Source organism: Opisthocomus hoazin, chromosome 7 (assembly GCF_030867145.1).
Source record: "Opisthocomus hoazin isolate bOpiHoa1 chromosome 7, bOpiHoa1.hap1, whole genome shotgun sequence".
NCBI lineage: Eukaryota > Metazoa > Chordata > Aves > Opisthocomiformes > Opisthocomidae > Opisthocomus > Opisthocomus hoazin.
In genome coordinates, this window is record NC_134420.1 from 67,221,902 (window position 1) to 67,244,588 (window position 22,687).

A 22,687-nucleotide genomic window follows, 5' to 3' on the forward strand; every position below is an offset into this window, starting at 1 on the left:
TTTCCCTTTTTCAAAGTTTTTTGGGTTTTTTGCAACGTGCTTCCTTGAAATGTATAAATAATTGAAAATGAGGCTTAAAGTAACTATTATAAAACTCAGAGACAGGGCAAGGGGGAATAGGAGACAAAAGTAATAACGGGCTAGAAAAAGCAGGATATAACTGATTAGGCGCAGGACTTAAATTTCAGCTTATTGAAAAAATAAAGGCTAATAAACACTTTTTAACAACAGAGTAATCTATGATGTTCTGTAGTGTGTTGAATTCAAAATGACAAAAGATGGTGTGACAAGTGTTGAAATTTATTTTGCAGCATACACCTCCTTCTGTTATCTCAGACCTGTATACAGACATACAGCAAGGACACTTGCTTTTGGATCTGTTGGAAGTGCTTTCAGGTCAATGTCTGGTAAGACAGAGTAATAAAAATATTACCTCAGTCCTTCGTGAAATCCAGTGAGGATTTCTGGATATGCTTAATTGCAAGCATATGAATGATCCCTCTGGAATCATAGAGCTATTTGCGAGTAACTTATTCTGACACCACTAACACTGAAACACACTGAAGTAAGTTGATCCGAAGTAATTGGTGAATCTTCGCATGACTTCCTTTATCAAAATAAAAAGTAAAATTAGTTTTTACAACTGAGGATGCAACCTGTTCTTTTTGCTTCACAGCCCCGGGAAAAAGGATTTAATACCTTCCACTGCAGAATCAACATAGAAAATGCTTTGAAATTTTTAAATAGCAGATCAGTGAGTATTAACTTCAAAATTCACAACTAAACCCAGTTTAGCTGGTGGAACATTTTCTTTGTTAACAATGATCTTTTTTTTTCCTCTAGCTCAAGCTCATAAATATTCATGTTGCTGACATTATTGAAGGAAAACCTTCCATTGTGCTTGGATTAATTTGGACAATTATATTTCATTTTCATGTAAGTATTTCAGCAATGTAAGAGAGTTTTAGTAGAGGGAGAAGCACAAAAATGTGTTGACTTACGTGATTGCCAAACGAGAAGAATTAGTACAAAGCAGAAGATTATTTTCCGACGTCTGGAAGTGATGGCGCAGAGAGGAGACGCACCAGTGTGTCTTGCCTGTATCTCTGAGCTGCTTCACCAATGCGGTGATGGCATTACAGCCTGATAAACAGTATCTAGCTGGAAACAGTAGGAAGGGAAGATACTGAGATTTCTTTTTAAGAAATAGGCTGTACTTTGCCTATCTATCTAAGGCCTGTAATGATTAAGCTCCAAATAGAGCAAATAGCCCAAAGTGGCTCACATCCATCTCCCTCAGGGGCAGCCCTCCTCTTCAGTGTTGGCTGTGATCACAGCATATAATTCTTTCTGTTATTTTTTTTCAGTACCAGGTGCCTGAAATAACATGAAGGCTGTCATAGTGATGTTTATTATACAAGATACTGAGCATGTCTCTTGCGTGGCATGAGGTTACGGGGACGAGGGGTGTTTGAAAGCACAGGGCCTTGCTTTAATCATGTTGTAGGACTGTGGAGGGTGATGGAGCCAAACTGTCTTCCAGCAAGAGCCCAGCAGTGAATTAACATAGGTGCGCTGGGGGTGAACTGGTGACTGGGGCTCAGGAAAGCTCTAAGAAGCAAAGTTATTTAACAGCCCTAGAAGCAGCCTGCATTTTTCTTGGTAAAAGCACTTTGGTGCTGAAGATTCTTCTGCTGCAGGTAGCCATATGCATGATCTTTTTACCCAGACGAAGCTTCTCTAAACGAATGTAGATCTCTCAGGTCTATCGAGTAGATTTTCCTGCACCCTGAGTGAGCGGGCAAACTCTGAGTATGCCCTAATACCTGACATTGTTGACAGCAAAAAACACAGCTGCCACCAGCTGTTTTCACTGGTAGGAGGAGTAGAAAAGCACATTGAATGAGAACGTCCCTTAATGCCGTTGCTGGTAGCCACAGTATAACATGGAGGTCTTTGGGTGAATATTTCCTGCCGCAAGATGGGAATTCAACGTGAAAAAGTTCAGGCTGAATAGATAAAAAAACTCTGGTCTGATTTTTGGGGGCAGGGAACTACTATTACAGCTGTCATTGAGTCCTTTCTAATTCTCTGTGTTTTTCTGCCGTTGATGTCTTGGTAATTTTTCACTGAAGCCGGATTAACTCTCCCATCATCTCTGACAGATTGAAGAATTTACCGGGACACTTGCTTGTACTTACAATCAGCCTTCACTTGATTGTTCAAGTGCTGTTGACTCCTCTCCAAAGGCAAGCCGATCAGCTAAAAAAAGTGCTAAAATTAAGGAACAGTGGAAGGTCTCGGCTACAAACGCTCTTTTGTTGTGGGCAAAAGAACAGTGTTCACTGTAAGTCCCATTCAAGACTTATAAATAGTATGTTACACTTGTATTTACTGCATTCCTCTGAGTGTGGCGATATTTTCCCCTGTTTTTTTAACATTGCTTAGTGACAGCTTAGCAGAAAATCCTGTATATTTCAGATGTTCATACCAGTACTTTTAGCATCAGTAGCATGTTTTCACGAGCCCTTTAAATACAATAAGAGAAGCTAAACCTACTAATAAAATACCACAGTATAAATTGAATTATTTAGCTTTTCTCTTTTAGGGGCTTCTGTGTGATAAGTTTAGTGGAATGTTTACATGATTTGCTAGTTTTAATCCTTGTGGGTGGCACTAGTTAACAAAGTATCAATAATTATTGGATTTTTAAGTGTAAAATGTAGGATTTCTAGGGTTCCCACAACTCATGTTTTTCTGAAAAAAACCTGCATGCATCCCCAAGAAGAACCCTAGTGAATGTAAGAGGTCCTAGTCCTCAATTCTAACAAGAAGTTTGCTTATGCTTGGTGTTGTCCTGGGTTTGGCTGGGATGGGGTTAATTTCCTCAAGAAGCTGGTAGGGTCATGTGACCTCTTGCTCAGTATTTAAGTGGGGAGCTGGCTGCAGCCAGGTGATTTGCTGCTCAGGAGCAAGGTGAGCACCAGGTGGTAAGAACATTGCACTCTGTGTATTCTTTTTATCAGTATTACTGTTGTTATTTTCTTCTCACTTGGCTGTTCTGTTAAACTGTTTTTATCCCAACCCACGAGTTTTGCTTTTTCCTTCTGATTCTCCTCCCCATCCCACTGGGGAGAAAGGGGGGGGGGAAGTGAGAGAGCAACCTTGTGGTTCTTTGTTGCCAGCTGGGGCTAAACCACAGTGATGTACAGATAGCTCTGTTGATTTCAGTGGGAGTATTCACAGCACACAGTCTAGAGCAGATACAAGTATTTCTTGCAAGGGGAAGGCTTTACATTTTCTTCAAAGGCTACTGCTTTACTCCAAGACGTTTCAAATACGATTTACAATTGTGTCAGCTCTTTCTCTTCAGCTCTTTGGTTGCTTTATGTTCTAATAACATTCTACTAATATTCCATGTTGTTAGTGGGAGATACAGGCCTTCATCAGCACATCAGACATTTTCAGCTTGGAGAATGTTTTCAGCCACTGAAGTTTCCCTTTTAGCTGTGTTTTATCAGGACAAGATTGATTGGCATCTAAAAAACAGCTCTCTGTCCATTTACTCTTTCTTTTTCTTGTTTTTCAGCAATATTAATGTTTGTGTGTAGCATCCTTTCTGAGCTGTGATTACATTGAATGATTTTGTTATCAGTGAATCCTAAAGTTTTTGTGGTAAAAGAACAAACGTTGTAAGTCCTGGCCCATTGTTGTGTAACTAAATCTGATCATCTGAACCCCTGCATCTTTTCCTTGCAGTAACATACTCATAATATATGACCTGTTTCTGGGAAGTCGTCCTGGAATTCCATGTGGCTTGCAGAGCCTGGATACCTCACAGCACTGTCCAGGCACTGCTTAATAGAAGATGTTTTAAAGACACTTAAGCTAAATAAGAGAAAAATAAATATCTTTTTTGCAGTAATATATCTTTTAAGGTCTGGATTTTATAAAATGAGAGAGGTGATTCCAGATGACGGTGGTGATTCCAGTACTCAGTGCCCTTACGGACAAGTACCTACTTGCTCTTCAGTGCTTTGCTTGTTTTTCCATCCCATAGAATGCACAGATATTGAGCACAAAGTTGACATTCAGAAAGGATATTGAATCAGTAAGGCTCTGTCTTCAGAATGCAACATGAAATAAAAATATGAGTTGTTTTGCAAAAATAGTGAAAATATATATAGTTGTAGCGATTGGTAGTACTGGCTGTGTTGTTGTCTGACCCAGCTTCTCCAGAAATTCAGTGGCAAGGTTCTCTATAACTCCCTAGATTTGGTTCATACCCCATTTTACTGAAAATATATTTTATTTCTAAATTTGTACTTAGGACATCTGAGGAAACAGGCTATGACATTTTATTTCTAATCATTTTTGGGATAGGCATGGCTCTATCAACGTGACTGATTTCAAGTCAAGCTGGCGAAGCGGACTGCCTTTTTTAGCCATCATCCAAACCTTACGACCAGGTCTAGTTGATTTGGACAAGGCAAAAGCCAGAAGCAATAAAGAAAATCTGAAAGAAGCTTTCAGAATTGCAGAACTAGAGTTGAATATTCCACAGCTTCTTGAACCTGAAGGTAAATGGTCTGCTTTTTTGCCCCCCCCCCCCCCCCCCCCCCCCCCTTGTTATCAGGAGTGAGATTAAATCACTCCTGTGTGTGTTGACTTGTAATACCGGAAAAAGTAAGGCTGTGTTAAAGTTTGAAATGGAACATTGATCTTTACTGTGATGCTCAGACCTGAGGTTCTTTATAACAACTGTACTTAAGATTTGTTGGTTTTTTGAATTGGCAGCAAATGCAGGAAAAATATGCATGTTCGTGGGAGAAACTTGTTTGTTAGTTCGTCATGTTATATTAAAATATTCCCAAGGAAAAAATGTTCATTACATATTAATTTCTGTCAATGGTATATTAACTGAGCTGCTGCAAAATAAACAGGTTTATGGTAATGTTTTTTAATAACTGCAGTATAGCGTGTAATTATGTGATCAGGCCTAGAGGGCTGCGTAACTATGTAAATGGTGTATTGACTCTTGTAGATGTTGACACTATGAATCCGGATGAAAAATCAATCATGACTTATGTGGCCCAGTTTTTGCAATACTCCAGGAATCTGCGTGAGTCTGAAGAAGGCATGCAGGTATGTCATGTGGTTTATCACTGAGGCATTTTAAAATGAATCTGCATTGAATATCAGTGCTTTCCTTGCCCAGTTTATTACCTGACTCAGTAACAGTTAGATAGTAGATCATGGTTTGATCCTCTGATTCAGCTGCTGACGCGGCTGAATTGGTTTGAACCTTCTAATACTCCTGTGTGGTAGTCAAGACTTAGTGTGATAGATTTTTGATGATACAGGTGGAATTGCTGTGCAGGTTGTCTTGTTTTTTCATTTACCTATTACAAAGGAGATTTGCAAGCCTGGTTCTCTTTGTGCATGCTCTGATGTCTGTATGTAAATACTGGGGTAGAGGCAGACAGACTCGCAAATGTGCAGAACAACCAGCTTTAAATTTAATAGCTCACATGTAAAGTGAACAGTTGTCACTCACAGATCACACTGGTTGGAAAACCAAGTTTTCTATTCTCTATATTCTCCTAGGAGAGTCTATGTATTAATTAGTTATTCACGTCTTCATACTGGTAATCTCCTTTCAACAGGACTGCAGTCAGGCTCCACTTTTAAGATGCCTTCATATATCCAGGTGCCAGGTTTGAAACTTTGGCCTCACTCTATAATAATGCCTGACCCAAAACTAGAGTCCCCAGGAGTTATTTGTTTTTTCAGTAGCTTTGAATGGGGTTTATCGTATACTTGATGCGTGTTGTTTTATGGCACAATATAAATTAAAAACAAGGCTTGCAAAATTGAAAAACAAAATTTTCTGCTCTAATTACCAGGAAAAACTAAGGGAGGCCATGAGCTGGTTGGTTGCACAGGAGGAGAAGTTAGCAAAGTTGCTGGTCGACACAGAGAATGAAACATACTACCAGAAGTACAAAGTAAGTTGCATTTCATATTTAACTGCTTTTGCAAAAAGAAATATTAAAAATATTCACAGAAACACAGCTTTTCATCTTCATTACCTAAACTGAAGCGTTAAATAAACTTTTAAACAAGAGTTGGAAATCTGACAGTGGATTTGGTAAATGCCCTCAAATGATTGAGGGAAGGATGGGATGAAGTTATGAGATAGATATATGCTGCTTGGTTTCTGAGCAGAGCAAGAGTTTTTGGAGAGGGTAAAGTAGTGTCTTTTAATTACTTGAGATAGTTGAAGACTTGGAGAAAATTCAAGCACATAGGCCCTTTACAGGGTCAACTTTGCCATTTCTGTGATATTCGTAGCAGTAGGTTTTACACAAGTAATGCTGTAGGGAAGTAGTTGAAAGGTTGACTATAGATTGTGCCTCCAGTAAAATTTCCTTTGGTTCACATTGTAGCCAGAATTTGTAATAAAATGTCCCATGGGGACCATGAGGGGAGGAACTTTCCCTTTCTTTTGTTGGGAGGGGAGAACCATGTCCTGACCACGCTGCCATTACATTAAATACAGATTTCGCTAGTGAATGGCACTTATAATTTCAGACCCAGGTATTGCCTGGAGCCAAGTATGCCTCTTTGCTGCTATCTTGCCTTTCCGTGCATCACACCCTTTGAAGTTAATGGAAGTCATACCGATGTGTTCAAAGACAGTGCTTGGTTCCATGAACTTCCATCTGAAGTAATCTTCTATGAATTACTCTTCCTTTTTATCCCTAGGAAACGATGACATTTGTGGAAGCATTTAACCAAGAAAAGAAACCCTTTTTGCCTGTGTTGTCACCAAAAGGAAGTGGAACTGAGCTGAGTGAAGGCCAGCGGCAGATGAGAGAAGAGTGGCACAAGCTGATCTCTCAGGTCAGAGGCATTTCTAGCTCACTTCGTTACCAGCATGAGCATGTTTAATGAAGGAGCGTAAGTCTACCTCAGGAACTAACACAGGGAAAAGTGGGGAGGTGATATTTTATTTGGATTGCTAGAAGAGGTATTGACCCTGAACCTGAAGCCCAGACAAACAGAGTTGTGTACAGGTGACTCTGTTACCCTTCTGCCTCCTGAGCCTTGGGACTGCGAGACGTCTGTGAAAAATGGCCTCAGATTATCTTTGAGCACCCTTCTGATCAAGGTTTTTGGCCTATTTATGCTTAAAAGGTTCTTTTGGGACATGATTGTGGCTCAGATAATGATGCAGCTGGGAAAAGCGTGTTAATATATTCTTTCGTGTGGCACTGACAGTGATACAGTGAGATCTGATTGGTCAGTGCTTTGCAATGAGGTTGGCTGTATTGTCTTCCTCTGTCACAAGTGGGATGTGTTGGGCCTTGCTGGTAATTGCTCTTTGTGGAAGAGATGTTCCCCTGTCAGCCCTGTCATGGGACACTGTCCAGAGGACCCCTGTTTTCCCCTCTATTTTGCAACTAGTTTGCTATAAATTTCCCTGTTGCTGGGCCTTGAGATGGTCACCAGCCAAGGACAGTAGCTGCCAAATTCTCTATAGCGTTACAGAGATTACAGGCTGGGGAGCAAACCTGGGTATCAGGTAAACATAGCTGATTTGCAGCTGACTTCACTGGAAGCTCATTTTCTAAATGGTGACAGGTGGGGTTTTCTTCTGGGATGTCTAGAGCATCAGCTTATGGAGTATCTTGGGGATGGGAAAGAAAATGACAGTGAGAAATTTAATCACTTGTTTTCCAATTTAAGATTAACGAATGGAAAGTGAAGCTGGATCAGATGTTGCCCTCCCCTCTGGATGGCATTGAGGCCTGGCTTCAGGAAGTAGAACATCTGCAGGCAGAAGTTTTGCCTGATTTGCAGGACCCGTTTAAAGCAATGTTTGTCTTCAGAGAAACAATTGTAATATTTAAGGTATGCTTATCACAAAGGAACATTCTGCTTCAGTCTGACCTAGCAAAGCACTTGTTATAGAATTGCTATTTGAAAGTGATATGGATATGTTTATCTTCTGAAGATGAAAAGCTCTTCTGAACATACCTTTGAACAACGATGAGTTTAATTAAATAACTGCATGAGTCTATATGGAAGGTTTCTGACTTCACTGGGGTGAGATTAAATTTGAGTACTATCTGAATGAGTAAATAATGGTATTCTTTTTTCATGTGGTTCCTGCAACTTGTTTGTTTGTTGAGTAACAACAGAGGGTAATTACATCCTTATCTTTAAATCTATGGTTAATACACACCTATTCAGAAAAGCACTTGGGCTCAGGGTTACATTCCATTGAGTTCACACAATTTGTGTGTTAAAGTTAAGTATTTGCTGAATCACTCTGTAATTCCATTCGAAGCAATAGGAGAGATTTTGATACCTCAGTACCACACAAATTCGTTATTCTGATCTTGAAATCTTTACACTGATAATAGTTTAAACGTCCTCTTAAGTTTGAAAACTTTAAAATGAGTAGATGTGTTCATGCCTGGTTGATTATCATAATGCTCTACTTGTTTTTTTATGAACAAGGAGGAAGTTGGACATTTCTGTGGCATGTCCTTAAAATGAATTTGAGGAGTGGGAAAACAGGTTCTTGTGAGTGGCGTGATAAACACCGCTTTGTTGTACTGTCAGCTCCCGATATGAGAGATGGCTTTTTAACTGATAACAACTTTGACAGACTTTAGCCATTTGATCGATCACTTTTGTTGTTCAGCCTAAGTAGTTAAAGCATTTCTAAGAATGAGACAGAGAAAAGTGTCGTTGGTTTAGGGGGTTCTTTTTTCCAATTGAATATGTAGATAAAATCATCAAGTTGCTTAAGAAGAAGAAATCGAAGATACTTAATTTCTGTCAAATCCACCTTTCCTGGTGGGAAGACATTCTACTGAGAATTTTTTTCCCCCTCCTTCCTTCAATTGGTCCTTTTAGTATGTCTTATGTAGGGGTCTTTGTTGCCAGAGTGGTGCCTTACAATGGAAATTGTACTGTCTCTTAAGGTCTAGAAAATCACTCACCAATGCTTATAGTTGTCTGACTGGAATAGTATTAAGGTTATGAAATTAAGTGTTTAAAATCTGTGCACTATTTTGGGGGTTGAGGACTGCCCCAGGATTTAGCTATTTCCATTAATATGCGTTGTGGCAGGTTTTATTACATAGAAATGAACTTCTAGCATATTTCTTTATATGACACTTATGAACATGCTTATATTCTGTGCAATGCATTTTATGGTTTATTTTTACATAGGGAATTTGATGCTGAGACACATGCCCATAAAATATTCCCAAATCATGTGATACCAGCCATCAGAGAGTTAATGTGATATGCTGTCAGCATGGTGTTATACTGAAATTTATTGAACAGTCGAAGTATTAAGCAGGTGTGACACAATATGTTTATTCAACAGGTTTTGCTGTAGTCTTCTGTAACACATAGCAAAGAACAGCTTAATATCGTGAAACTGTTACAATGGCACCTTTTTGTCCTAAAGATGATAGTGAAAGCGCAGAAAAAACAGATAGCTTGGGTAGATTCCTGTTCCTTATATTTAACTAGATGCACAGTGACAAAAGAAACCAGGTAGTACTGCACTAAATATGCACTTTAGAAGGTGATGAGATAAATATTTTCTATTGCATTTTAGTGAGTGAAGACACTGGAAGATTGCCTTGTGCTGACTAATTTTTAATAGCTTTCCCCCTAATGGCAGGTTACTGGCAGATTCTCAGATAAAATACTCTAGAATTAAAATGAATGGCTTACTATGTCTTTTTCTCCCCAGGGCTTGATGGATTGTTTTGATTCTCACTTGGACACCCTTCAGTCATTTAAGAATGAAGATGAGAAGTCTATGCCACTAGTCTTGCCTGAAAAGTTAGAGGAAATGAAAAGAAGGTTGTGATCCTCAAATCCCCCTCTACTTTGACTATGTTGTATTCTAGGTCTGCTATTCACATGCTGTGCTATTCTGAACAAAGCACATAATTTATCCATGCCTTGTAGAAAAAGAGCATTTTCCGCCTAAGCACAGATTGACTGTCAAGTGAAGCAGGCAGGTTCACTCATTGGTCTGATGAATGTCTAACTATGTGTGCTAAGTGGAGCTCATGAACAGGACCTTTTCAGATGCCCTGTGCTAGTGTGGATAGGAAGCACCCATTAGGTGTAGAAAACATGAATATTTTGAATGTAAAAATTTCTCTGAGGGTGGGGATTCTCTCTAAAAGTTTTAATTTTCACCTCTTAAAATCACTGAGATCAACAGGTAGTGCAACCCCATGTAGCTGTTAGAGGAGATTTTTTGAAATGACTAGTGAATCCGTGTTCGTAACCTGAGACCCTTTGACAATACAGATGGCAGCTGCCCCTTTTCTGGACGTTTAAGGTTTTTCCTAAATTGAGCAGGGAATGTTGACTTGAAATTGTTGCTACTTACAAAACCAATCGGTGGTTATCTTAAGATTTTACTCCTGTCATAACAAAAGAATGTTTACGTATATGTAATACTGAGGTTTTAGACTAAAAACCTTATACATTAATACCTTCTATATCCAATGATTTTGAGTCAACTTTTGGAACATTTCACTGTTTGCAGATTCAGCAATATTCTTTTCACAAACTTCAAGACCTTTCTTGAATACCACTATGGACTGTGCTCAGCTATTGCCAGGGAAGTGATGCTAAAGCTAAATATCTGGGACATGAAATACGGGACAAAAGAGTCTGTGGAAGCACTGCTGGAAAATTGGAATGTAAGTTTAAAATATATGTATCACACCCTGACAATAATTCTTCCCCACCTCTCTTTGATTCAAGCTTGTGTCTGTCCTCATGTGAAGATACTACAACAGTGGTAGAAGCATGGTAGACTTGTGAGATCAGGGATTTATGCAAAGGACAGGTAGACTTCCATAGAAACTTTCTTTCGCCCCCATGTCTTCCCATTTTACTCTGAATGAGAGTTCTTTCTTCAGTTTGGAGAAATAGAGTGAGCTGCAACTGTTTGTAATTTTCTCTCTGTCCTTTTTTATTCTTTATTGTGAAGATTTCTCTCTTTCTAGACTGTTTCTGGAGCCAGCAGTAGCAGGCATTCCCTAGCTCAAATCCACACAAACCTCTTGGAGGTGTAGTTCAGTAGCTGCTATCTTCAGAAACAGCCACGACTCACAGTGCTGGCCAATACTGCCTTTTGCTGTGCCTCATCCTTTTCCCAGCTTCCTTACCTCCTTACGCTTCGTGGTGAATAGGAATTGTCATGTTTTGTGACATTTTGTGCTTAGCTCAGCTTCTGGGCTTAAGTTATTAAAATGCTGCCACATGTAGGTCTATAGGAGGAGATGGATTACCCTACCCCAAATGCTGACAAAGTGCACCAAGAATGGAGACAGAGATGAAAATGCTGATGCCATCAATTTTGACCTATTTCCACTTAATGAGACTGCTTGTGAATTCCATCTTAGTGGAGTTTCTAAAGAGCTTCTCAGAAGCTTTTCAGACTGGCGAATCCCTAGTTAAATTAGTGGGAATTTCAACAGAATCAGAGCTGTGAAGGAGGCAACAAGGGACTGTATAAAATATCAGTTTTCCTGAGCAGCATTAACCTTGCCCTGTGGTGAAATGGGAGTACAGAGTTAATCTGCGCTGAGTTTCTTGCTTCAGTTGGTTTCATAGATACTTTTCACTTTGGGCAGAATTTCATTGAAGAAAAGAGACTTGCAGTGCAACTAGAAACTGCTACTCACATCTGTGAAGATTTGAAAAACAAAAACGTAAGCAGTCCTGTCTTAGGTAAGTTTGTGCACGTAAACTGATATGAAGGCCTCTATTTTGAACTGATGTGCTGTCACCAGTTTCAATTCCCACTATGTTTTGTATAAAATACCGCTTCTGTGTAATTAACCTCTCTATTTCCAAGTGTGTAACGATATTCCCTATTTGATGTCCTAGCTGGAGATCCTCAAGAAATTAGCAAACTTTTTAAGACAGTGGAGTCAAAGATTTCTATGTGTAGAGACTATATTTCCAATGTAAATACCACCCTGCAGAAAGTCCTATCTTCCTGGAGTAATTACACGGAAAATATCCACTTACTGGAGACATGGCTGGAAGAAAAAGGAAATGAGCATCCAGAAGAGGTATGTGGCTGGATTTCTCCTTGTAATGACAGATAGAGATACTCAGAAGCTCCTGGAAGGAAAATATTACACATGACAGTGGTTGTTGTTGTTGCTTTTCTGCTCCCCATTTTGGAAATAAACTTTTGGCGGGGTTCTGCTTTAAATTATTTCAATGCCTCTGTCTAGATCCCTGCTGAGATCCTGGCAAAGTGGAATCCAGTTCATGGCTCCTTAAATCAAGCTGGAAACTATCTCATCGAAGTCAGCAAGGAGCATGTTGCATCAAGTATTGCCAAAGAGCTGAAGAAACTGAACAGGAGGTGGGCTACGTTCATCAAGAGGACTCACTTTGTAAGCTACCAGTTTCATATGACTCTCTTGCTGTGTAAAATCATGTTTTCTAGACTTATCAGCTTGCTAATAAGAGGTTAACAAATCTTTCAGTCAACGCAGTGTTGCCAGTCTTAAAACAGGAGGAACAGAGAATTCACAGAGGCATCCCATTCTTAAGTCTTTGTGACTCAGTTAAATGCTCTTTATGACACAGTGGAAAATGTTCAATTTTTTAAATGGAAATTTTAAAACCACTTATAAAAGGAAATCTTACTGCAGGCTAAAACTCTTTATTCAGTTCTAGAGATGGAAGTAATCAGTTTTATAGGAGTTGTGAGCCTTTGCTAAACTGCGTAATTTCTGCCTCAGCTAGGAGAAAGTAATTATTGCTGCATAGATATTTGTAGCGTCATGCAACTTTATACCAGCTCACTTCACAGGTTCTTAGGCTGCTGGAAATTCCTATACAACCTGCTTAATGTTACTTACATTGTATTTCCTAGAATGCTTTCACAAGAATGACATTTTCGCTCTGCCTGGGAATATCAGAGCTCTTGATTTTCTAAATTGATCTTTTCATTGACATTTATTAAAGGTACTACTGTGACAATAAATGGTGGCAAAAAATTACAACATTTTTGTAGGAGATGAGCTTAATGAGAATGCAAGAAGATCAAAGGAAACATATTCCCAAGAGTGAGGGAAATCCAGAGTTTCCTAGAAAAACCCAGAGTAAGAGATGCTTTCAGGATATGTATTCAGAAAGCAGAGATAAAGAGACCTCTTGCACGCTTACAAGGGCTGAAGGACTTTAGGAGTTATTTTTCTGACATTGCTTAGGACATTATGGCTGTAATGTATATTATATTTATTTTTATATATAAAAGGCAAAGGCTTTGAGCTCTTGCCTGTGACTGCCAGTACCATTAAACTGTTAGGATGCTTTCTGGTCGGGATTTGACCAACGCCAGCTATCGTTCTCTTGGACAATTCCCTGGCATAGCCTGGGGGATGCTGCAGCCCAGGAGTTATTCTCCATGGTAGTGTGGCTGTGGCTGCCTGCTGATAGGGAAGATGATGGGCCATATGGGCACAGGTTGTGCTGTCCCACCAGCTCTACAGGTTGAAGAACTGAGCCTCACATGATGTATGTACCAGTGTGTTTGGCATTTATTTCTCCTTCGTTCCCCATTGGGTGCAAAAGCTGGAGTGGTAACTGTTGCAGGCGGGTAGTGGAGAGACCCATGAATGGATGACGGGTGTGAACATCTTACTTTGCTCTTTGTTTATAGCTTGGTGAAAAAAGCACAGATGCTGCTGAAAAGACCAAGGAGTTTCCCAAGAGCCTGGAGAAAATTGAAGATCTCCTTAGAGGAGTGGACAGCTTGGCAGCAGAGACTGGATGCCTGATTATCGAGATCAGTCATGAGGGGCCTGTGGAACCTGGTACAGAGGAACATTTGCAGGTAAAAATGGAAAAACACTGCTTAAAATACTTGTTCATCAGATTCTCATCTTTCCGCACAGATTAGTGGCTGGGGTAAAATGAGCCGTCATCAGTGAAGCAGAAATGAATGAGGATTTTGCACTGTGACACTGGTAAAAAGTCAAGGCAATGCTAGTGTTTTGATGTTATTTCCTGGCATTGCTCCCAGATGAGCTATAAAGGTATCTTCCAATATCAGCGTGTACAGATGACAAGCAGGTGCCAGTGAATTCTGTTGGTGCCTCTGATCAGCAGCTTGCTCTTGAGTGATATTAATTACTCCCTGTCCAGCACAGTATTCGCAGCAGACTAAAACTTTGCCAAGTGTCGAGTTGAGAATTTCCACTGGTGATACAGTGCTTTCTGTTACCTACCCTGCAGTGCAGGGAGGATGTTTGAGACAACTTGGCTGTATTCAAAACTTGCCTGTCAAAAACTGGAATACTTGATGTATTTTCAGCAGCATGCTGGGTAGGTTGTGCATCACAGTTGCTCTAAACGTCCACAATGAGCACTGATGAATTTCTTGTTACTTCCACTGGTCTCTATTTCCTGTGTCTCTCTGCCAGGGATTGTTGCTTCCCCCCCAGCAGGTGGCAGGTGGAAATACGTATATATAACTCAGCAGCTTCAGTACAAAGTCTCATTTATTTTCTTCACCTGCCAGTGAAGCTGAGACTGAACAAAGATGCCAAGCTTTGCGCTGGAGAAGCTGAAGCACTGTCTTATGTTGGCTTTTGCTATTTCTGCAACAGGGTCAGTATAATCTAATGGTAGGAAGATGGCCCCCAGAAGGAGGTTTCATTGGAGCTCTTCTGTCTGAGGGCTAAAATTAAACAGAGATCTTCTTTGGTACATTAAATCCATGTACAATAACTGTGAACCAGAATCAGTGTTAGTTTACTTCTGGTTTGTGCCTTCTTGCACTGAGTTTAGTTGACAGAATTAAGGGTGTGAGCCTATGAAAATAATTTATTCATCTTTTTGTAATTGTGAGCATACGTTTATAAAATTAGCCTCATTTTGCAGAGTGACACTAGTTTGTTAAAAACAACGAAGTAACAAAAGACAACATGAAATACAATACCAGTCACATTTTTGGAGGCTGTATCTCCATGCCTGTAAGCAGACGAGATCAGATCGCTTATTACCTGTGGTACAATAGGTCGAGATCCAGAATAAAGCGCCAATTATCATTAGAAGGATGCTAATTGACAACTTCAAACAGGAAAACGTGTTAAATATTCATAGATCAAAACAGCTCTAATAATGACATTTCATGATAAATATTCAAATATGGCACACTAATTTTGCATGCAAAGTACCCAGCTGCTTCCTGCCTTCTAGTACTGCATACCGCACGAAAATCTGAGCCTTGATACGTGCTTACTTTTGGATGACGTCATGATCAGATGATGCATATCCAAATGTGTGGTTTGTACATTCATTTAGTAAGCTGTTTGGATGGGAGACCGTGTTTAAAAAATACTTCTAATTGGCTCTGAGGTAAAGACATGGGAGGTATCACACTGACAGAGAGACTGTTTCAGCAAACAGAATCCCCTGTGGATGGCAGCAGATTTCTCTCTCTACGCAGATACTTTGCAGTGCAATACAGTGACCATAATTGGAATATAAGATTTTTCCTTGACCAAATATTGACTATCCATGGTCAAGGCTGGCTTTTTCATTCAGTTCCTTCAAACAAAAAGACATAAATACTGTAGACACTTCTAATGCTTCTCATTCAACCAGAGCTTGTCTGCAAGGGGAGCCTCGTACCAAGAACAAGTTGTGGCAGCAGAAGAGGTATTGCAATCCCTGACAAAAAATGTTTCAAGTCAGGTGTCCCAACAGCATTCGCACATCACTGGGCTTCAGGCACGAATTAAAGAAGCCAGAGACAAAATAGAGGTACTCCTGTTTATTGTTATTGTACTTTATACACACAAACATTTCTAATTTTTATCATTATGTGATTAGCAAGACTCCTTTTCATTTATGTAAAATAAAAAAGGGTTTATACTATTGGTATCAGTCTCCCAGACTCTTGCTGAGGCAAAAACTAGAATGTTTCAAAGATCAGTATCTCAACTTGAAAAACTTGAGTGATGTTAAGAAGCAATAAATTTATGTAATTACTGACACTCAGGCATGTTCTGAAAAGAGCCTCTTTCTTCCAAGGCTGTCATGGGCGACATGAATAACATCTTGTCCAAATCTGAGAAGAGTTCCTCAGAGAAGGGGGCTTTGCTCAGTTTTGAAGAATCCCAGAGAGAACTTGAGGCCTCCATTTCAAAGGCTGTGCAACTTGTCAGTCAGAAATTAAGTCCTGAAGAACGTATTTCAAGATACGAGGTGGGTTTGTTTTCTGAGCCATATTCCCTAGAAATGATGCAGAGTTCAGGAACCTTAGTCTTTCTTCTTTGGTACCAAATTTTCCCATAAAAGAGGAGTTACAAGAACATCTGCTTTTCTCCAAAAAGCATACACCGATACATTCTGCAACCTTATTGCAGGTGTGCAAGGGTGGAGAATGCCCTTATACTGGCCCATGCAAGGGCCATTGCAGCCCATTCATGCAATATGTACATGCTTTATGCAGGGTTTTTGTATGCTACTGATGTAGTTTTATTAGGTAAATAAGCTTTATTCAGTTCTGTTTATTTTTGTTTATGATGTTTGTCTTGCAGGAAGCTTTTAATGCTCTGGACAACAAAATTCTTGACAAATTTTTGAAAGCAGCTGACCAACTGAAAAATATTTCATCTGATCATGAAAAGCTGGTAGTGGAAGAAAACAGTAGAGACTTTCATAAAAGATGGGAGGTAAGGTAATACAGAAAGGAATCCACTGTCTGTTCTCATTAGGCCTGGCATTTCTGAAAAATAATTTTTTGTTAAGTTGTGAGGTTATTTGCTTGGTAATACCATCTCACTATCTCACACAGATAATGTGTTTCGGATTTTGCAGGCAGTTCATTATGAAATTATATCTTATGTCCAGCTCATGGTAGAAAAGGAAATAAAGAAATTTAATGCAACGTTTAAAAAAATCAATAAGCAATTAGGCAAAGAGAAGAAACTCCTAAGTATGGACAAATCCAAAGGGCTCGTCAAGGAACATGAGGTATCTGCCACACTCTTTTTCTGCTCTCCTACCTCTGTTTGTGAATGCATTCTCTGTCCTTCTTCCTCCTCTTTAGGTACATTATTGCAGCCTGTGTTTGTAGAACAGGGCCCCTGTACTTTGTGCTATGTAAACACAGAACAAAGAGGCAACCCAAATTATTTCTGTACCTTTTTTTTGACTGCAGATATTAGCCTCCTTGCAGACTTTTGGAATTACCTCCTTGTTACATGGATGGTATCTTTTTTCCTTTTTTTTTTTTTTTTAAGACAGCCTTAAAGCATTAAAACAGATTTAGCTGTGCAAAGTGTAAAAATAAGAAATGGTTGTGTTCTGTGACTCCCTTCATTTGTTACAGTTGCATAGCTGGTATTAGGTGCCTTCAGGTGAGAGTATTGTCTCACAGTGCAATAGCTGCACTCTAGGTCTGTGTTTGTGCTGTGTGTAAATTAACCACAGAGTTAGACGAAGACGTTCACGTTTTACTTGCCGGGGGAGTCATGGTGAATCTTACATATTCCATAGCAATGGGTTTTACACTTCATTGCTTCTAGTATTTTATTTTATCCTCCTCTTTGAGATGCATTTATGTGGCCAGTTTACAACTTAGAAGGGTAAGAAATTGATCTCCTGATGAAATTCTGGTCTTCACTGAATTCAGTTGAGTTTTAGTCTTTGCTTCTCATGGGTTCATGTTCAGCAAATATTACCTATGCAAGCATAAAGAGAAAAAAAGTTTTCTCAGGTGTATTCCTTCTGCTTATATTTTTGTTAGATTTTTAGTAGATCTTAATTTCACCCTAGAAAGTACAATTACTGACGGGGAACATTTTAAATAAATTTTCAAATTGTGCTTTTTCTGTGGTCAGTGGGATGTATGTATCTGATGTCGGTGTGAAGAGTACTTGGCACTAAAGTAGCTAAAATAGTAGTAACATAACGAATTTCAAGATCAAGCACGAGTCAGTATAGTTTTGTGAATGCAGCTGGGTAACATGTTGCCAGAAATCCTTATTTCTTTCCTGGCTCTATTTGAAAAAGCATTGAGGGAAAATAAATGTCTGTCTCCTGGTTTGACAGCTTAAGCTTTAAGTGCACTCATCCAAGAAGACAATGGAAATAGAAAAAAATGTATTGAGAATAATTGCATATCCTTATGACTCAACATGAGTTTATTATATTGTTTTCCTTTGTTTAGGCCTTTTTTTCACATGAAGACAGCCTTAGGGAACTTCGCAAGTCATTAGAAGACCTGAAAATACTGGGAAGACTATCAGAAGAAACTGTCCCAGGCATACAGACACTGATTGCAGACTGTGAACAAAAGCTAGAAAAGGTTCAACAAATTGTGGCAGATACTTACACAGCCCTGCTGTCTCGTGCTGGAAAAGGACAGTCATCTAAGAAAGAGTGGGTGACTGAGTACATGATGTGTTGTAGCTTCATAGAAATCATATATATATGGATAGATTTTGTGATATTGTAAATGTACTACGAAATACGTTACTATGTACGTTACTGTGGGCAACTGTACATTTAAACATTTAGTGTTAAGTTTCATAAACTACTGAGTGCAATGTTTGATTACCCTTCTACACAGCTGCACCGTTTTTAATCATTAGCCAGGATTTCTTTTTTTCCCTATGTATTTCATACTCTGTTCTTAAGCTGAAATTTCTTTTAAACCGTAGGAACTCCATTGTTGCTTCTGAGAATGGAGAAGAGCCCAGTTCTTTGCAACAAATTGATATCCTTTCTGTAGAGAAGGTAAGAAGTCCATACTTACTATTAGAAAACAGTGCTCTGTCTGGGGGAGATCATCAGCAGAAGGAAAAACTGGTTGTTTCTGTTGCTGTTCTTATTGTGGTAGGACATCAGGCCTCTGGTCAGACATTAAAAACCCATTGTGCTTGGGAATGTAGACCAAGTAAATATTAAAAAGTAGCATGCAAGGAACAGCACTAGGCATCCCGAAGAGGCGTGAATCTCCAGCCTTGCATTATATTTTGCTAAAGAATGGCTTTCAGCTGGAAGAGTCATGTGTTCAGCTGAAAGAAGCTGTGTTCAATTGCAAATCCCCCACAGTGCCCTAGTAATTTGAACAAGTTTCAGAGGACACAGAGAGGAAGAATAGTGAAGAGTTGGAGGCCTTTGCTTTAGAAAAATATAGGGACAACCAGAACACATATATCTTAGAAATAATTTTAGAGAGAGAAGATACTGCACTTCATCATCTGGATGCTACAGAAGATGTCTCGTTTTAGGATAAACATTCATGCAAGTAAGGCAGCAGACAGCTCATCAAACAGCCTCTAGACTGGTGGTTTATCGGAAGGGACTCATTGCATTTACATAAAGTTTGAATATATTTGGGATTTGGCTATTATGAAGGGAGATCTCTTGTAAGGCTACTAATATTGTCCCTGATTTACAATTATGATATCTGTTCTCTCGTGGATATTCAAAATACAAATTGTATAACTAACATAAGCCAGCCTCAGACTGAGGAGTAGAGCATAGCCTGGAATCAAAGGCGAGAGACATGCAAAGGCACCTGGTATAAGCAGGCTGACAAAAGCTGCAGAGAACAATGTCTCGTGGTTGCTCAATGCTGTGCATGAAGCTGCAGCAAAAATTGGCACAAGTGGCTTGTGCTTGCCAAAGACCCAGCATCTGTGAAAGGAATGAATGGCCTGGCTGCAAGTGTTCCAGACTTTGCTCTTGTGGTTCGTGGTTGAGTTTAAACACATCTTGCATTCATGAATGGTATCACTCATCTCCTTTGGGACACATTAAGCAATTGCTTCTTTCAGGAGTTCACAGATATCTGTTAGTATTCACCATGTATTGACACAGCATGATGCAGAGGTCACTGTTACCTTTTTTTATTTTTACTTAGACCTCAAGAACTGCTGCAGACATAGTTTTGGAACCAGATGTGAAACATCACAATGGAGAAAGCTGTGCAAAGAAATTTGAGGAATACAGTGATTTGTCCATATCAGCCTTATTAGAGAGGTAATTTTTAAAGGATAAAATGCACGCGTATTAAGAGATGATACTATGCTAGATGTTCACAACTTAATTTAGTGTATCAAACATAGGGTGCAGTTTTGCTATGCAGAACTCTGTTCTTGTTCCACTACAGTTTACTTAATATTGCTCTGTAATTGATAAAGAAGCACTATAGTAGCTAAATGCTTCAAACGTTAGGTTTTTGTAGCAAGAACACTTAGAGCTGTAGAACGTTTTATTCTGCTCTTTTCTTGGGCCAGAAAAAATCTGTATCTGCCTTACTAATAACATCAAATATTGCAAAAAAAAAAAAAAAGTGTCAAATTTTTAAAGAACTGACATTTTTGTGTTCATAGACCTGAATTTAGAGAATGCAGGCAGGGATTCATACTTGAAAACTGGCGAGGTGAACAATTTCTCAGCTCTTTTATGTTGCTCATTTATGCCCATTTATTTGGGACTTAAGTGAAAATATGCATTTGCAATAGACTGTACTTAATTTTCATGGTAATCTGTTGATCAGCAAGTCCCAACTCCTGCCATGTTCCATTAAATTAGAAGTACTATTCTCTCTGAAAGTGATTGTATCTTTCTTTAGCTATAACATACAAAGAAATAACCTGGAGGAACTTTTACAAATCAGCAGAGATAATGTAGCATCTGGCTTTACTGATGAAATAAAAGGCACTTCATGCCTTCAGAATAAGCTGCTTGAACTTCAGGTAAGTATTCATCTTTTAAAAACATACTTCGTACCTAAATTATTACTTTCCCATGTAGAGCCCTCACCTCTGTGTGTTATGTGTGTTTCCAAGGGAAAAGGAGCATCCTTATGACTAGGTTTTTAGAAGTAGAAGGGAAATCAAGGGTTTAGCATTCAACAGAACTGCTTTCCTACTTAGCAGTGGAATTTTGCAAGTGTTGCTGAAAGAAAAATTAGTTGCGCTCAGTTTGTGATCTGCAGGCTGAAATAGGTCTAACGGAAGAAATAACTACAGAAAGCAGCCTTTTTGTCAGCAGGACTGGTAAGTGATGGACCATGGTCAGGGCTGGAGGAGGTGTCAAGAGTTGAACCATGAAATGGTAGTGGTGTATGTGCAGAATGAAACTGTTCTGGGACTTGTGACTTCATTAGGTGTGTGAGAACCTTACGAGGATGATAAAAGGCACTGCAATTTTTCAAGTCATTGCTTGAAAGGAGTACAAAGGTTATCTAGTGTCTCAGAACTTGGTTCAGTTCTACATTTGTTTTTTGTTTGTTTGAACGTAACTAAGTTGAGATATTTTCCATTCATTCTTGCAGTAAAAATGGCTGAACCTTATTTATTGAGTATTTTATAAAATGTAGCCAAGGCATATATCTAACATGGAAATTTTCATTACAAAAAGTTGGTAGAGATTTGCATGCAGCTAAAAATGGAGTCTTAAAAAGAAAGCAATAGATACTCTTACTTTCAGGTGATGTTTTCACTTTCTCTGCAGAGACTCTTGTGACTGTAATTTTATGAACAGTCCAATCCATCGAGAAATATAGTATCATATTAATGTAATTAATGCTGCATATCTTTTAGGTGATAGAGAGTGAAACCAGTTCTGGCTGGACACAGTTGGAAAACATCTCGTCTACCTTAGAAAGTCTTGTGGATGGAGTGCAGCAGGCTGCTATCTCTGATACGAGAAGCAAACTGAAAGGAGAATGGGAAGAGCTTCAGGTTATTATAAATACCAGGTATAAAATGATAATTCATTATATTAGCTGAGGAATAGTTCATTGTAGCTAATGCATATATTGCGAAGGGAATAGCGTGTGTTACAGAAAATACCTGCACATTTTTAACCTTTTTTTAATTGCATAAAATTAAACTTTCCTTAGTTATACTTGGTTCACATATACATTGAAGACAGTTACAGTGTGAATCTGTCCAAGAAGCAGAGTCACATTTTTGTAACGTCACTGTGCAGTATTCCGAAGTTTACTGTTATTTCCTTCAACATTTTGAATTCACTGGGATTCACACTGGTGTTCTTATTAATCAATGGAACAACTCCTCTGACCTCAGGATTAGATCTGTTAGACAGTTGAGTACGCTATCTTTGTGGCTGTTTGTGCCGTAAGATGTTGAGTGTCTATTCTTGCTTGCTTTCCCAGTTCATGTTTTGTTACCTTTCTTGTAGAACAAACTCTTTAAGGACTGCTTTGGAAATTGTTTTGCCAATAGAAAATGAATCCATTTTTCTATGTGAGTTAGATCAGCAACTGAAGAAAAAGGACATCCAGCAGTTTAATCTGATGAATAGTGATCTTGCTTACAGGGAACTAAAGGTAAGGGAAAATGCAGATACCACACCCTATCCAGAATAGTTTTTAATGTGTCTAGGAACTAGAGAACTTAATGGGATTTCCACTCAGAAGTTTGGGACCGCTCAGAAGACTTCCCAAACCTGCTGACGTCTAACAGCATTTTATTCCGTTTGCCTTAAATGTCATTGTTCCTGCAAAGCCAGCCAGGGACCCTCAATAGGCTCTACTGTAAAAAGCATGGTCGTGACCATTTAGTCTCAGGTTAGGACTTTCCAGATTTACACTGCTCCCACCTGGCTTTAT

General features: G+C 39.1%; 1 protein-coding gene across 7 annotated transcripts in view; it reads left to right on the forward strand.

The window, feature by feature from the left end:
* The window catches only part of SYNE2 (spectrin repeat containing nuclear envelope protein 2), a 197,274-nt gene that overhangs the window by 31,921 nt on the left and 142,666 nt on the right, over positions 1 to 22,687 (forward strand). For 6 of the 7 annotated variants that reach the window (XM_075426856.1, XM_075426857.1, XM_075426862.1 and 3 more), the window contains 25 exons: positions 312 to 407; positions 677 to 754; positions 844 to 936; positions 2,166 to 2,347; positions 4,384 to 4,580; positions 5,045 to 5,145; positions 5,907 to 6,008; positions 6,769 to 6,906; positions 7,753 to 7,917; positions 9,785 to 9,897; positions 10,598 to 10,754; positions 11,694 to 11,790; positions 11,950 to 12,137; positions 12,306 to 12,470; positions 13,745 to 13,918; positions 15,694 to 15,852; positions 16,123 to 16,296; positions 16,632 to 16,766; positions 16,912 to 17,067; positions 18,266 to 18,477; positions 18,759 to 18,834; positions 19,967 to 20,085; positions 20,681 to 20,804; positions 21,654 to 21,811; positions 22,258 to 22,405. In XM_075426856.1, the coding sequence (XP_075282971.1) occupies positions 312 to 407; positions 677 to 754; positions 844 to 936; positions 2,166 to 2,347; positions 4,384 to 4,580; positions 5,045 to 5,145; positions 5,907 to 6,008; positions 6,769 to 6,906; positions 7,753 to 7,917; positions 9,785 to 9,897; positions 10,598 to 10,754; positions 11,694 to 11,790; positions 11,950 to 12,137; positions 12,306 to 12,470; positions 13,745 to 13,918; positions 15,694 to 15,852; positions 16,123 to 16,296; positions 16,632 to 16,766; positions 16,912 to 17,067; positions 18,266 to 18,477; positions 18,759 to 18,834; positions 19,967 to 20,085; positions 20,681 to 20,804; positions 21,654 to 21,811; positions 22,258 to 22,405 (3,507 nt within the window). Of the gene's footprint in view, positions 1 to 311; positions 408 to 676; positions 755 to 843; positions 937 to 2,165; positions 2,348 to 4,383; positions 4,581 to 5,044; positions 5,146 to 5,906; positions 6,009 to 6,768; positions 6,907 to 7,752; positions 7,918 to 9,784; positions 9,898 to 10,597; positions 10,755 to 11,693; positions 11,791 to 11,949; positions 12,138 to 12,305; positions 12,471 to 13,744; positions 13,919 to 15,693; positions 15,853 to 16,122; positions 16,297 to 16,631; positions 16,767 to 16,911; positions 17,068 to 18,265; positions 18,478 to 18,758; positions 18,835 to 19,966; positions 20,086 to 20,680; positions 20,805 to 21,653; positions 21,812 to 22,257; positions 22,406 to 22,687 lie in introns of those variants that run through there. The other variant, XM_075426863.1, reaches the window with a different exon arrangement.